This window comes from Catharus ustulatus, chromosome 28, assembly GCF_009819885.2.
Source record: "Catharus ustulatus isolate bCatUst1 chromosome 28, bCatUst1.pri.v2, whole genome shotgun sequence".
Lineage (NCBI taxonomy): Eukaryota > Metazoa > Chordata > Aves > Passeriformes > Turdidae > Catharus > Catharus ustulatus.
The window spans coordinates 1320174-1334834 of NC_046248.1; the positions used below are offsets into that span (position 1 = coordinate 1320174).

General features: G+C 53.0%; 1 protein-coding gene across 1 annotated transcript; it reads left to right on the forward strand.

The window, feature by feature from the left end:
• The first annotated feature begins 233 nt into the window (after positions 1 to 233).
• On the forward strand, positions 234 to 7489 carry CHEK1 (checkpoint kinase 1). The gene is made up of 12 exons (XM_033081747.1): positions 234 to 298; positions 961 to 1184; positions 1283 to 1347; positions 2022 to 2091; positions 2601 to 2789; positions 4482 to 4586; positions 4711 to 4806; positions 4878 to 4986; positions 5183 to 5360; positions 6825 to 6956; positions 7044 to 7145; positions 7265 to 7489. Exons 1-12 carry the CDS (start codon positions 234 to 236, stop codon positions 7358 to 7360), a joined length of 1431 nt encoding a protein of 476 aa, XP_032937638.1. The 3' UTR covers positions 7361 to 7489.
• Positions 7490 to 14661: the final 7172 nt, after the last annotated feature.

The following is a 14661-nucleotide window of genomic DNA, read 5'->3' on the forward strand; positions in this document are numbered from 1 at the left end:
GCCGTTTAATCGATTGGAATGGAAGGAGGGGCGGGGCGGGGGGCGTGGCCTGGAGCGGGCGCGGGTTCCAGGTGAGGGCGTGGCCTGCACGACGTGGTGGGCGTGGCCCGGGCCATGCGCGCGCAGGGCGGGGCGGGGCTCGCGGCTCTGGCGGGAAACGGCGGCGTGGCCGGAGCTGTGCGGGACCGGGACCGGGATCGGGATCGCGGCCCGGAGCGGGGCCGGGGCTGGGGATGGCGGTGCCCTTCGTGGAGGACTGGGACCTGGTGCAGACGCTGGGCGAAGGCGCCTACGGGGAGTGAGTGCGGCGGGGCCGGGGAGGGCAGGGTTGCTGCCGTCCGGGTCCACCCCTTGCACGCCCCTGCCCTGCCCCTTCGCGACCCGAGCCCTGCCCTGCCCCTTGCGCGGCTGCTGTGCGCCCTGTCCCCCCCGAGTGCCACTTACACGCCCGCTGCTTGTCCCTGCGTGATCCTCCGCGGCCACTGCGTGCCCACTGTTTGCTCGCCTCTTGGCCATCGCTTGCCATGTGTGTGCCTACAGCTCGCGCAATCCGCGCTGCTCGCCTATCACATGCCCACTGTTTGCCCACTCTAGTGTTGTTGAGTGTCCTCTGTGTGCCCGCTGCTCACCCATCCCATGTCCCGTCCGTGCCCCTGATGCAGGGCCATTGCTTGCCCTTATGTGCCCCCTGCTTGCCCATCACCCCCCTTTCACACCCGGTGTGCCCCTCTGCGTGCCCATCGGGCTCCTGCCTGTGCCTGCACCCTCTGTCCCTAGGGACAGCGTTCCTTGCCCGCTCCTTGCCTCCACTGGCAGGATTCCCTGCCTGCTGCCCATCTCCAGAGGCAGCATTTTCTCCCCATTCCCTGCCTGCCGCCTGTCTCTGGGGGAAGCATTCCCGTGGCCATTCCCGGCCTGTTCCATGCCCACCGTGTCCCCACTGACCCCAGCACCCTGCAGGGTGCAGCTGGCCGTGAACCGCCGCACCGAGGAGGCCGTGGCCGTGAAAATCGTGGACATGAAGCGCGCGGCCGATTGCCCGGAGAACATCAAGAAGGAAATCTGCATCAACAAGATGCTGAGCCACGAGAACGTCGTCCGGTTCTACGGACACCGGCGGGAGGGGGCCACGCAGTACCTGTTCCTGGAGTACTGCCGCGGCGGGGAGCTCTTCGACCGCATCGGTGCGGGGGTGCCCGGGGATTTGGGGTAATGGGCCATCCCAAATTGTCATCCCACACGGCTGAGGACTGCTCTTCCCCTTCTTCTTCCCCACGTGCAGAGCCAGATGTCGGGATGCCAGAGCCGGAGGCGCAGCGGTTCTTCCAGCAGCTCATTGCTGGTGTGGTGAGTGGTCAGCGGCAGCGCTGGAGGCAGCAATGCTGCTGGTGCCAGTGGTGATTCCTGCTCAGCACTGACCCTTCCCGTGATTCCTGCATGGCACTGACCCTTCCTGTGATTCCTGCACAGCACTGACCCTTCCTGTGATTCCTGCACAGCACTGACCCTTGCCATGATTCCTGCACAGCACTGACCCTTGCTGTGATTCCTGCATGGCACTGACCCTTGCTGTGATTCCTGCATGGCACTGACCCTTCCTGTGATTCCTGCATAGCACTGACCCTTGCTGTGATTCCTGCATGGCACTGACCCTTGCTGTGATCCCTACATGGTGCTGTCCCTCCAACCCTTGCCGTGATTCCCACACAGTGCTGACCCTTACCATGATTCCCAGACAGTGCTATCCCTCTGACCCTTGCTGTGATTCCCACATGGCACTGGCCCTTCATCCCTTGCTGTGTTTCCGCCATGGTGCTGACCCTTGCTGTGTTTCCCCCATGGCACTGACCCTTGCTGTGATTCCCACACAGTGCTGTCCTTCCAACCCTTGCCATGATTCCCCCATGGCACTGACCGTTGCCATAATTCCCACCCACGTGGCACTGACCCTTCCTGTGATTCCCCCATGGCACTGACCCTTCCTGTGATTCCCACACAGCACTGACCCTTTTCCCCCTCAGGTGTACCTGCACAGCATTGGCATCACCCACCGTGATCTGAAGCCAGAGAACCTGCTGCTGGACGAGCGAGGTGGGGGCAGGCTGTCCCTCTCCTACCCTATTGAGTTTTCATTTCTTAAATTGTATTTTTTATTTGAGTGCTCAATTTAAAGCTTTCATTCAAATGCTTTTATTTTGTGTTTGAATTTTTAACATAGGGGCTTAATTTTCTCCTTAATTTAAATTTTACCATGCATTTTAAATCTAAAATGTTTTAGCTTCATTTCATAATTTAAGCTTTTATTTGAATTTGCATTTTAGTTTGAATTAGTTATTTTAATTTTATTTGTACTTTAATTCAGATTTTAATGTCAACTTTTAAACTTTTAAAATCTTGATTAAAATCTTATTTTAAACTTTTTTCCAATTCAAATATTTAAACAGAAATTTAACTTTGAATTTATAAGTAAAATTTTTACTTAGGTTTTAATTTAAATAGAAATTTAATTTGCTTTTTAATTAATTTTGTTGGGGGGGCAGGGTAATTTCAAATTTTGATTTAAAGTTTTAACTTGGCTTTTCACTTTCATTTGGGCCCAGACAATTTGAAGATCTCGGATTTTGGTCTGGCCACGGTGTTCCGGCACAACGGGCGGGAGCGGCTGCTGAACAAGATGTGTGGGACCCTGCCCTACGTGGCCCCCGAGCTGCTGCGGCGCCCGGAGTTCCGCGCCGAGCCCGTGGACGTGTGGGCCTGCGGCGTGGTGCTGACAGCCATGCTGGCTGGAGGTGGGGATGGATGGATGGGATGGATGGATGGATGGATGGATGGAGGGATGGATGAAATCCACAGGGGATGACATGGTGCTCACAGCCATGCTGACTGGAGGTGGGAATGTTGGGATGGGATTGATGGAATTCACAGAGGGTAATGTGCTGAAGGCCATGCTGGCTGGAGGTGGGAATGGATGGATGGATGGATGGATGGATGGATGGATGGATGGATGGATGGATGGATGGAATCCACAGGGGGTGACATGGTGCTGACAGCCATGCTGGCTGGAGGTGGGGATGGATGGATGGATAGATAGATGGATGGATGGATGGATGGATGGAATCCACAGGGGGTGACATGGTGCTCACAGCCATGCTGACTGGAGATGGGAATGTTGGGATGGGATGGATGGAATTCACAGAGGGTGATGTGCTGGTGACCATGGTGACTGGAGGTGGGAATGCTGGGATGCGTGGATTTATGGAATTCACAGAGGGTGATGTGCTAATGGCGTGCTGGCTGGAGGTGGAGATGTTGAGATGGATGACGGATGGATGGATGGATGAAATCCACAGGGGTTGACATGGTGCTCACAGCCATGCTGGCTGGAGGTGGGAATTTACAGAGGGTGATGTGCTGGTGGCCATGCTGACTGGAGGTGGGGATGTTGGGATGGAAGGATTTATGGAACTCACAGGGGGTGATGTGCTGGTGGCCTGATGGCCATGCTGGCTGGAAGTGGAGATGTTGGGGTGGGATTTATGGAATTCACAGGGGGTGGCATGGTGCTGACAGCCATCCTGGCTGGAAATGGGAATGATGGGGTGGATGGAATTCACATGAATGATGTGCTGATGGCCATGCTGGCTGGAGATGGGATGGGATGGGATGGGATGGGATGGGATGGATGGAATTCACAGGGGGTGATGTGCTGGTGGCCATGCTGGCTGGAGAGGGGAACATGGGAATGCCTCTAGGAATGGATGGAATGCATGTGAGGGGGTGTGGGGGAAATGCAGGAGGGGTGCAGAGGACAAGGGGCAGTGTTTGTGGAATGTACAGGGGTGTGTGTATGGAATGCAGAAGGGGTGCACGGATGAAATGTGTGAGGGGAAGTGCATGGAGTGCACCAGGGGATGTATGGGGTGGGGAAGGAGCACACATGAGATGGGAGGGATGGATGGAGTACACAGAGGGAGGCAGGGATGTGTGAAACACAGAGATGGAAGGTGTGGAATCCATAAGGAAGATGTGAAATACTTGGAGGGGTGTTTGGAATACCTACAGGGGTGTGTGGAAGAGGACTCTGTGTGCATAGAGGGCTGCAGAAGGGGAATGTGTGTGATGTGTAAGGGGGCTGTATGAGAGGCACAGGGGAGGTAAGGGATGCAGAGGAGGAGTTTTGGATGCATGGAGAGGTATGGATTCCATGTGAGAAACCATGGGATGCACAGGGAAGTTTGGGATGCATGGGGAGGTGTGGGATGCACGGGGAGGTGTGGGATGCACGGGGAGGTGTGGGATGCATGGGGAGGTGTGGGATGCATGGGGAGGTGTGGGATGCATGGGGAGGTTTGGGATGCACAGGGAGCACACAGGATCCATGGCAGGGCAGGGTCACCTGGCACACCACATCCCCACAGTGCCCCATGTGTGCCCAGGGGGTTGTGGCACCGGGGGGTGACAGCAGTGGGATCTCCTGGCAGAGCTGCCCTGGGACCAGCCCAGCGACAGCTGCCAGGAGTACAGTGACTGGAAGGAGAAGAAAACCTACCTCCCACCTTGGAAGAAGATTGATTCAGCTCCCTTGGGTAAGCACACAGCACCCAGCAGCTCCCTAAATATATCCATATATTTATATAAATGTATCCATATATACCCACAAATATGTACATACACACACCATATTGTATTCCACCCCCTCGTCTCCCCCAGCCCTGCTGCACAAGATCCTCACAGAGAGCCCCACAGCCAGGATCACCATTCCTGACATCCAGAAGGACCGCTGGTACAGCAGACCCCTCAAGAAGGGTAAGGGGCTGCCGGGGAGCGCGCTCATGGCCCCGGATTTGGGACTCATTGGGTGTCCTGTCCCTTTGCAGATGTCAAGCAGGCTCGGCTCTCCTCGGGGGGGGTCACTGACTCCCCTGGAGGCTTCTCCAAGCACATCCGATCTGATACAGACTTCTCACCAGTGAAGGGAGCGCTGGGGTGAGCTCTGCTTCCCCCCCACGGGTTTGCAGCTCCTTGCATGCCTGGGGCTTTCCTGGCATTTTCTCCAGGAGGTGGTCGGGTGGAAACCCTGCACAACCCCTGTGCTGGTCCCAGATGCTGCAAAATCCCATGCAATTCCCACATGGGGCTCTCTCCAGCCCTCCTAACCGTTGTTTTCCCCCTTGCCTTGCAGTGAGGACAAGGCAAGCTATTCCACATCCCAGCCAGAGCCGGGCACGGGCGGGATGCCCTGGGAGAGCGGCGCTGGAAGGATCGACCAGCTGGTGCAGGGCTTCAGCTTCTCACAGCCCGCCTGCCCCGAGCACATGCTGGTCAACAGCCAGCTCCTGGGCACCCCGGGCTCCTCCCAGGTCAGGGGGCACCTGGCACCCCTTGGGATATCGGGGTGCTGCCTCGCGGGGTTTGGGATGCGGCCGGGCGAGGTTGATCCTTTTGGGGCACAGCTCAGCATCATCCACGGTGTCAGAGTGCTCCTTGCAGTGCTTGGGGGCTGCTCTGTGGGGTTTGGGGTGCAGCTTTGCCTGATGGGGAATATCAGGGAGCAGCTTGGCAATACTGGAGGTGTAACTTTTTGTAATTTATCAACTCGGCTGTGAGTTTGCAGGATTTGGGGCGCAGCTTTGCAGTATTTTTAGTATCAAGGTCACACTTTTGCCATTGTGACCTCCAGTTTACAGCACTGGGGTCCAACGTTGCATTGTATAAATTGGGGTGCAACTTGCATCATTTGTGTGACAATGAGGAGCAACTTTGCCATGTTTGTAACTTCAGGGAGCAGCTTGGCAGTGTTTGGGGTGTGGGTGGATGAGGTTTGTCATCTTGGGGTGCAACTCTGCAGCATCTCATCCAGTTTACAACATCAGGATCCAGTGTTGCACCTTTTATAGTACTGGAGTGCAACTTTACCTTAGATATGTAAGATGAAGAAGCAACTTTTGTCATATTTATAATATCAGGGAGCAGTTGTTGGGGCTTTGACTGTTGAATATTTACCTGAGGGTCTGTGGTGCAGGATTTTGGATGCCAATTTGCAATACTTGTAGTGTCAGTTTGTCACTTTGCCAGGGACTTGAGGGGCAGTTTCACATCTTATTTACAGCATTGGGGTGCAGCACTGTGCTGTGTAAATGTTGGGGTGCAGCTTTGCCTTATAAATACCACATTAAAGAGCAACTTTGCTGGAATATCAGGGAGCAACTTGACAAGGCTGGGGTGCAGCTCTGAGTTTTATCATCTCAGAGTGCCACCTCCCAAGATTTGGGGTGCAATGTGCATAATTTATGGCATTGGGGTGCACTGTGGTGTTTGGGGAGCATCTTTGCATCAGATTTATGATATCAGGGGAGCAGCTTGACAGCACTGGGGTGCACCTGGCAAGGTTTGTCATCTTGGGGTGCAACCTTGTGGTAATTGGGGCACAATTTTGCAGTATTTTTGAGTAATAAAATGCAACTTTCCAGTTCCAGGGTACAGCCCTGCAGCATTTGGGAGGCAACTTTGCATCAAATTTACAATACTGGGGTCCATCGTTGCACCTTTTGTACCATTGGGGTGCAACTTTGCATCACATCTGTGTCATTAAAGAGCATTTTTGTGATACCAGGGGCTGACTTTGCCCAGTTTGGGGCGTGGCTGTGCAGCATTTCTGGTGTTCGGGATGCTGTTGTTGGCTTGTGCCATCAGGGGGTGCAGCTTTCCAACATTTCCTCACCGAAAGCTGGGATTTGTCAGAGCTGGGGCTGGAGCCTGGTGGAATTTCTGACCTTTTTGGCGGGATTTATAACCTCTGGAATGGTTTTTTTTTGGGGTGGCAGAGCCCGTGGCAGCGGCTGGTGAAGCGGATGACGCGGTTCTTCACCAAGCTGGACGCTGACGGCTCTTATCGTGCGCTGAAGGAGGTGTGTGAGAAGATGGGATACGGCTGGAAGATGAGCTGCACCAACCAGGTGAGGGTCAGGGTGTGGAACTGGGGCTGGCACCCCCTGTGCTGGCTCATCAGTGATGAATTCAAGGCACCCCTTCCCCGTTTGCAGGTCACCATCTCGACCACGGACAGGAGGAACAACAAACTCATCTTCAAGGTGAACCTGGTGGAGATGGAGAGCAAGATTTTGGTGGATTTTCGCCTCTCCAAGGTACGTGGGGGGTCAGGGAGGTTGGTGGGGGCTGCAGGGCTGGTGCAGGGTGGTGCAGGGTGGGGGTGACCACGGGAAGTGGTGCCAGGGGATGTAAACCCCTGTCTCTCCCCACGCAGGGCGACGGGCTGGAGTTCAAGAGGCATTTCCTCAAGATCAAGGCCAAGCTCAGCGACATCGTCAGCACCCAGAAAGTCTGGCTGCCCGGCACCTGAGCCCTCACACCCCTTCTCTTCCTTCTCCTCCTCTTTCTCCTCCTCCTTTTCCTCCTGGCTGGGCTCTGCACCAGCACCCAAACGCTGTGAAGGTGTCTGGCCACCTGTTTTAGGTTTTGAAGGTTTCAATAAAGCCCTGGGGACTCAAAGCCAGGCTGGTTGCTGTGAGAGGGAGGTTGTTCACTCTGAAACCTGCTGATGGCTCAGCCTTGCTCTGCCAAGCCCTGCAGCCCTAAACCAGCCCCAAGGTTTGGGAGCTGACCCCCCCAGCCCCCATTCCTGTTGCAGGGCAGGCGCTGCCCTCATTTTCCAAGCTCTCTAATTGCTTTTCGGAAGGACTAACGAGCCCGAGAGCTGCCAGGGGTTGTTAGCGCTGGAGCGAGAGAGGAGAGCCAGGGATTAACCCCATCCCCCCCCAAAAAGAGCATCCCCCCAAAAAATCCCACCCCAGGGTGCAAACCCTGAGATAACACCACAATTTCTCCCTATGGCTGCATCAGTGCTTAATTACTGAGCTAAAAAAACTCACTTTTTACTTGTTTACCCCTTCTTAAATTTATTTTTTTTTAAATATCGCTTTCCCCAGCTTTTTTGTTTCCCTGGTGGGAACCCCCCTTGGGCAAAGCAATTAGCAGCGATTTTTTAATTGCATATTTATATTGCAGCTGGGGAGCGAGACCCCGGCAGCGGGCGAGGGGAAAGCAGGAAGACGCCGCGCTCCGACCTTGTTTGCTTTTCAGCTGGGATTAAGCGCTTTTAATTGTCCCAGAGATCACAGATTGCGGCCAGGGGGGATAATTAGGCTGAATACAGGGTTTTCTGGTTCATTCCCCCCAGGAATTTATATTTCTAAGGGCATAAAAAAAGAAAATCTTTGGGAATGCCTCGGGAAGGGAGGGTTGTGGAAGGGTATGAGGCTGGACACAACTCGTTGCATGAGTGGGTCTTGCTGTCAGAACAAATTAATTTTTCACCTGTTACCTGCTGTAAATGGGATATTTTGGGGGGTCACAGGCACGTCCCCTCCTCCCCAGGATGCTTCAGGGGAGGTTGGACACTGCTTGTGCTCCACCCTGGTCTCGTGCATTTACCAGGCTCCATTCCCATGGGAATCATTTCCAACCCTCATTTTTAGGGTCCTTTTGGGTTTTTTTGAAACTCCGTGGAGGGGATTATTTTCCTCTTTCGGGGTGTGTGGGGGAAACTCGAGGGGGATAAAAGGTTTGTGTTGCTCTGTGGCCGGGAGGGGGGGGCTGTGCTGAAAGCGCCCTTTGTGCGGCCCCGCCGGGGACCCGGCGCGCTCGGAGGCACCGGAGCGTGGCAAATCCTTAAACCAACAGCACGGCCGGGGCGGGCGGCTCCTGCCCCCGCCTCATCCCAAATTCATGGCGCTCCAGCGGGCACAGGGGGCTCTGCTGGCCCTCGGCATCCTGGCAGCATCCTGGGAGCGGGGTTTGGGATGCGGGGTTTGGGATGCAGGCTTTGGGGTGCAGTGCTGGATGCAGGGCTCAGGGCTCAGGGATGGGATGCAGGATTTAGGATGTAGGATTTGGGATGCAGGGTTTGGGATGCGGCACTGGATGCAGGGTTCAGGGTTCAGGGATGGGATGTAGGATTTAGGATGCAGCTGGAGGATGAGGATGCAGGGTTTAGGGTGTAGGATTTAGGATGCAGGGTTTAGGGTGCAGTTAGGGATGCGGTGCTGGATGCAGGGTTCAGGGCTCAGGGATGGGATGCAGGATTTAGGGTGTAGGATTTGGGATGTGGGGTTTGGGATGCAGAGTTAGAGATGTGGCGCTGGATGCAGCATTCAGGGTTCAGGGCTTAAGGATGGGATGTAGGGTTTGGGATGCACAGTTGGGGATGCAGAGTTTGGGATGCAGAGTTAAGGATGCGGTGCTGGATGCAGGGTTCAGGGATGGGATGCAGGATTTAGGATGCAGGACTTGGGATGCACAGTTGGGGATGCAGGGTTTGGGATGCACAGTTAGGGATGCAGCACTGGATACAGGGTTCAGGGATGGGATGCAGGATTTAGGATGCAGGGTTTGGGATGCACAGTTAGGGATGCGGTGCTGGATGCAGGGTTCAGGGATGGGATGTAGGATTTAGGATGCAGGTGGAGGATGGGGATGCAGGGTTTAGGATGTAGGATTTGGGATGCAGAGTTTAGGATGTGGGTGTTGGTTGTGGGACAGAGAATTTGGGATGCAAATGTGAGACGATTTGGGAGGTAGATACAGGATGTGGAACAGAGAACTTGACATGCAGATATGGGACATAGGATTTAGGATGAAGAGACAGGATGGAGGATTTAGGATGTAGATTCAGGATGCAGGATAGAGTAGGATTGAGATGGAGGATGGGGGATGGAAGATTTGAGATGTAGATGTTGGTTGCGGGACAGAGAATTTGAGATGCAAATGTAGGACATAGGATTTGGGATGTAGACACAGGATGGAGGGTTTGGGATGTGAAACAGAATTTATGATGCAGATATGAGACAGGATTTAGGCTGTGGATGCAGGATTTAGATGTAGATTCAGGATGCAGGGTAGAGTATTTAGGATTTAGATGGAGGATGGGGAATGGAGGGTTTAGGATGTAGGTGTTGGTTGTGGGACAGAGAATTTGAGATGCAAATGTGGGACAGGATTTGGGATGTAGATACAGGATGGAGGGTTTGGGATGTAGATGCAGGATGTGAATTGGAATTTATGATGCAGATATGGGACTCAGGATTTAGGCTGTGGATCAGGATTTAGGATGTAGATTCAGGATGCAGAATAGAGTATTTAGGATTTAGACATGGCATGCAGAAGAGGATTTAGGATGTAGATGGGGTTGTAGGATCTAGGACATAGGTGCAGGTTTCAGGATGCAGATATGGAGCACAAGATTTAGGATGTAGATGTGGGACATAGGATTTGGGACTCATACAGAATCTGGGACAGAGAACTTGGGAGACAGATGTGGGACAGAGGATTTAGGATGAAGATGCTAGACACAGGGATGGAGGATTCAGGATGCAATTGTGGGATAGAAGATTTAGGATGTAGATGTGGGATAGAGCATTTAGAAGGTATGTGGAGACTTAGGATTTCAGATAAAGCCACAGGATGGAGGATTTGGGATGCAGATATGGAACACAGGATTTAGGACATAGATTCAGGATGGGGGATGGACAATCTAGGATTTAGATGGGGATACAGAATTTAGTGTGTAGGTGCAGGATGCAGGACAGAGAATTTGGGATGCAAATGTGGAACATAGGATTCAAGCTGTAGGATTTAAGATGTAGGACTTAGAATGGAGATGTGGGATATAGGATTTAGGCTGGTGGATGGAGGATTACAATGTAGGTACAGAATGCAGGATGGAGAACTGAGAATGCAGATGTGGGGCATGGGATTTAGGATGTAAATGCAGGATAGAGGATTTAGGATGCAGGTGGGGGAGTAGGATGTTGATGCAGGACACAGAATGGAGAAGCCAGAGCGTGGGTCTGGAATGAAATACTTGAAATGTGGATGGGGACATGGGATTTAGGATATAAACACAAGATGAAGGAATTAGGATGCAGGTGTAAGACATAAGATTCAGGACATGGATGCAGGAGGGGGCGGATCAAGGATTTAGGATTTAGATGCAGAACACAGGATGGAGCATTCAGGATGCAGATGTGAGACCCAGGATTTGGGATGCAGATACAGGGTGCCAGATGAAGAGCACAGAAGAGGGACTGTGGAAGCATTTAGGATGAGGCATGCAGAATTCAGGATGCAGACACAGGATTTAGGAAAAAACCCAGCAATTTTGGAAGCAGACAGAGAATGTAGGATGTAGACACAGCTTCCCAGATGCAGGATGGAGGATTTAGGCAGCAGATGCAGTTTTCCAGACACAGAACATGTGACATGGATGCAGGACACAGGAGAGGGGCTGCAGCTGTGGGATGCAGGACATGGGATGAAAAGGCAGATGCAGAATACGGGATATAGATACAGAATGTGGGGTGCAGAAGTAGAGTTTAGGATGCAGAGGTGGGATATAGGACATGGAATATAAAATAGAGATGAAGGATGTGCAGCACATTGATGGCAGAAGAGGGATTTGGGATGCAGAGGTGGAATACAGGACACAGGAGATGGGATGGAGGTGCAGGACATGGGATGCTCCAGCACCAGAGCACCACAGCACAGCCCCAGCTCTGCACAGGGATTCTGCAGCACCCCTGGAGATGGGGAGTGCGTGCAACGAGCCGGGAAATGCAGACTTCCAAGGGAAAATTATCGCTTTCCAACCCCATACAGACATTTTGCAGCTTGTCCCCCATCTGGGAGGCAGATCCCAGCCATTTGGCCACATCTGCCTGCCAGATGTGCCAGGGAGGGGAACAGAGCCCCTGTGGATGGGAAACCTCCCCAGTCTCCTGTGTGCAGGTTGGGAATGCAGCTCTACCATATCACACCTGCTCTGGAGAAATGCCTGGATGGGACCAGGGAGCAGAGGGAAGGAAGGACAGGATGGGACCAATCCAGCCTCACAGATTATTTTCATTGCAATTAATTTTTTGTCCTGTGGCTGGGGGATGTGGCAATGAGACACAGCCAGGGTGCAGCTATAGGGAGCACAGCCCAGTATGGCCCAGTAAGGACCCTGGGCTGAACTTACCCAGGACCCTGGGTGGGGTGGGAGCTCCTGATGAGGCCAGATGAACTGTCAGGGGTTGCTGGTGCCTTGGGATCCAGGCAGCCAGGTAGGGATATGGGAGATGGAGTGGAGATGGGGGATGGAGATGTGGGATGCAGGATGCAGGGGTGGGATGGAAATGTGGGATGCTGAGGGGTGGGATGGAGATGTGATATGCAGGATGCAGGGGTGGGATGGAGATGTGGGATGCAGAGGGGTGGGTTGGAAATATGGGATGCAGGAGGTGGGATGGAGATGTGATATGCAGGGAGTGGGATGGAGATATGGGATGCAGGAGGTGGGATGGAGATGTGGGGTGCAAATGCAGAATTTGGGGTGTAGGTACAGGCCAAGGGATGTGCAAGGTGCAGATGGAGAATGTGGGATAAAGCTGCACATGCAGGATTTGGGGTGCAGGGCTGATGGATTTGGGATGCAGGAGACAGCCACGGGATGCTGATCCAGGGGATGGGTGTGGGATACAAAAGAAAGATGCAGGTGGAAGGTGCAGCTGTAGGACAGAAGAAATGGAATGCAGAATCCAGGGTGCAGAGGAGTGAGATGCAGGATGCAGATGCTGGATTCAGGATGGAGATGTGGGGTACCAGTGAAACACCAGGATACTGATGCACCACTTAAAGCAGAGAGGAATGGTGAAATTTCCCATCTGATTTTTGGGGCAAATGAGAGAATTTCCCAATAAAATCAGCTTTTCAGCGACTTTTTAAATCCAATAGAATTCCAGAAGCAATTTTTATTTAGTGAACTGCCCTCATCAGCTTGGTGTCTCCAGGACAAAAACATTTATTTAGAGAAGAAAACCCTAAAGCTGGAGCAATTCCATCTGAAGACACCCAAATCCAGCATTTCCCTGCTCTCTCCTTAGCATTTCCCACTGTGGAGGTGCCTGAGGGGCTGGATTTGCTGGATTTTTAACTCAGGAGATGTTTTAGCTCTTGCAAAAGCATCGCAGCAGCCTCGGGAATGCCGCCACATTAATAAAAGCAAAAATGCAGAGGAGTCTGTTAAGGAAACTCCTGCAAAAATCCCTTCCAGAAACATCGTGGGCAACATTAGCTCTTGCTTTGAGCTTTTTTTTCCTGTTTTATTTCATTGGGAAAATGAGTTTTGGAGGTCATGGCGTTCCCAGAGGATGGTGCAAGGTTGGATTTTGCAGCAGGTTTGGCCCCTGGATCCTCCTGTCAGTATCAGGGAGGGGTTTTGTGGGGAAAAACCTGGAATTTACTGCTTCAAATTGGCATTTTCAGGTTAAAACCTACAACAATCTCCCTGAATGAGGGATTGGCACTGTGGATGCAGTGGTGCCAGGGACACGGGTGAGGCCCCAGCGGTGCCTCTTGCCTGGCAGGCAGGAGAGGGAGAAAAATGCTTTAAAAAGGTAAAAAAAAAAAAAGCTCCAAAGCAGAAGGCTGAGGTCATTTTCTTGGCGAGGAAGTCGGCTCCTTCCAAATGCCTCCGGGTCGGGTTTAATATCAGCAGAAACATTCTTGGGCAGGGTGGGGAGAAAGTGCTGCTCTCACCATGGAGAGCAGAGCCCTCAAACCCCCAAATCCCCTAGAAACATAACCCCAAACATCCTAAAACCCCCAAAATCAGCTGTCCAACCCCCAGACTGCTTCTTTGGAACCTCTAGGTGTGGAGTTAAGGAGTACTGGGGTGGGAGAGGTGCGAAAATAGCTCATGGAGGAGGGGGAAATCCCCCCTGGGAGCAGAGAACTGCATCTTTAAAGTGGCTTTTGAGCATCATCTGGCCACTGCTGGGATTTTTGGGATGTAGAGGGGAGGAAAGTGAGGGGGTCTAGCAGGGAAAATGCCATTTTTCCCGGTGTTCTGGAGAGTTTGATCATCACTTCAATCCCTCCTTGGTTTAGCATCAGCTTGGCGGGCTCAGCACCCAGCAACAACCCCCTGGGGCAAAGGGACCTGCGTGCAAGGAATATCCTGCTGCAAAATACATCCAAAAGGAGGGGGGAAATTAAATGGATTTCATCTGCTGTGCTCTGCTCACAGGGCTGCCTGAGAAGCTCAGGGTCCTGCCAGTGCCTTGTGCAAGCCCTGGGCCGCCCTGCGGAGCTGTTGTGGCTTTTCCAGGGATTTTACACATTAGGAGGGGGTGGTTTGACCGTGTTTGTTTTGCTAAACCTCACCAAAACCCAAACCAGAGCTCGGAGGGAGGAGGAGGAGGAGGCGGGAAAGATTATGAAAAAATAGGGGGGGAAACAAAAAACAGGAGCTGAAGTTGGGAAATGAGTTTGGGATTTCAGTAGAGCAAGGATGTGACACTGGCAGGGATGCTGCACCTTGCTGGGGATGTGCATCCCACCAAAATTAAGATGAGAAAAAAGTTCCCCAGGAGAATTGGGATGATAAGAAGCATCAGGAGGGCTCTGATCCCACTGGGAGGGAGGCTGTGAGGCGATGCTCTGGCGTGGAAGGGGATTTTCCTCCCTGCTTGCACATTCCTCCCGTCAGCAGTATTTACAAGACGGCACCAGGAGAAATCCCAGGTCGGCTGGACCTCCTCCCGCCGGGTACGGCCCCGGTGCTGCAGCCCCACAGCCCCTTGCTCCTTAATCTTGGGGTTTTCT

Excerpts from the sequence above, each read along its gene's own strand:
- CHEK1 (XM_033081747.1), top strand. The coding sequence starts at position 234 with ATGGCGGTGCCCTTCGTGGAGGACTGGGACCTGGTGCAGACGCTGGGC. Across the intron at positions 4,587-4,710 it reads GATTGATTCAGCTCCCTTGG|CCCTGCTGCACAAGATCCTC; the intron begins GTAAGCACACAG and ends CGTCTCCCCCAG. Across the intron at positions 5,361-6,824 it reads GCACCCCGGGCTCCTCCCAG|AGCCCGTGGCAGCGGCTGGT; the intron begins GTCAGGGGGCAC and ends TTGGGGTGGCAG.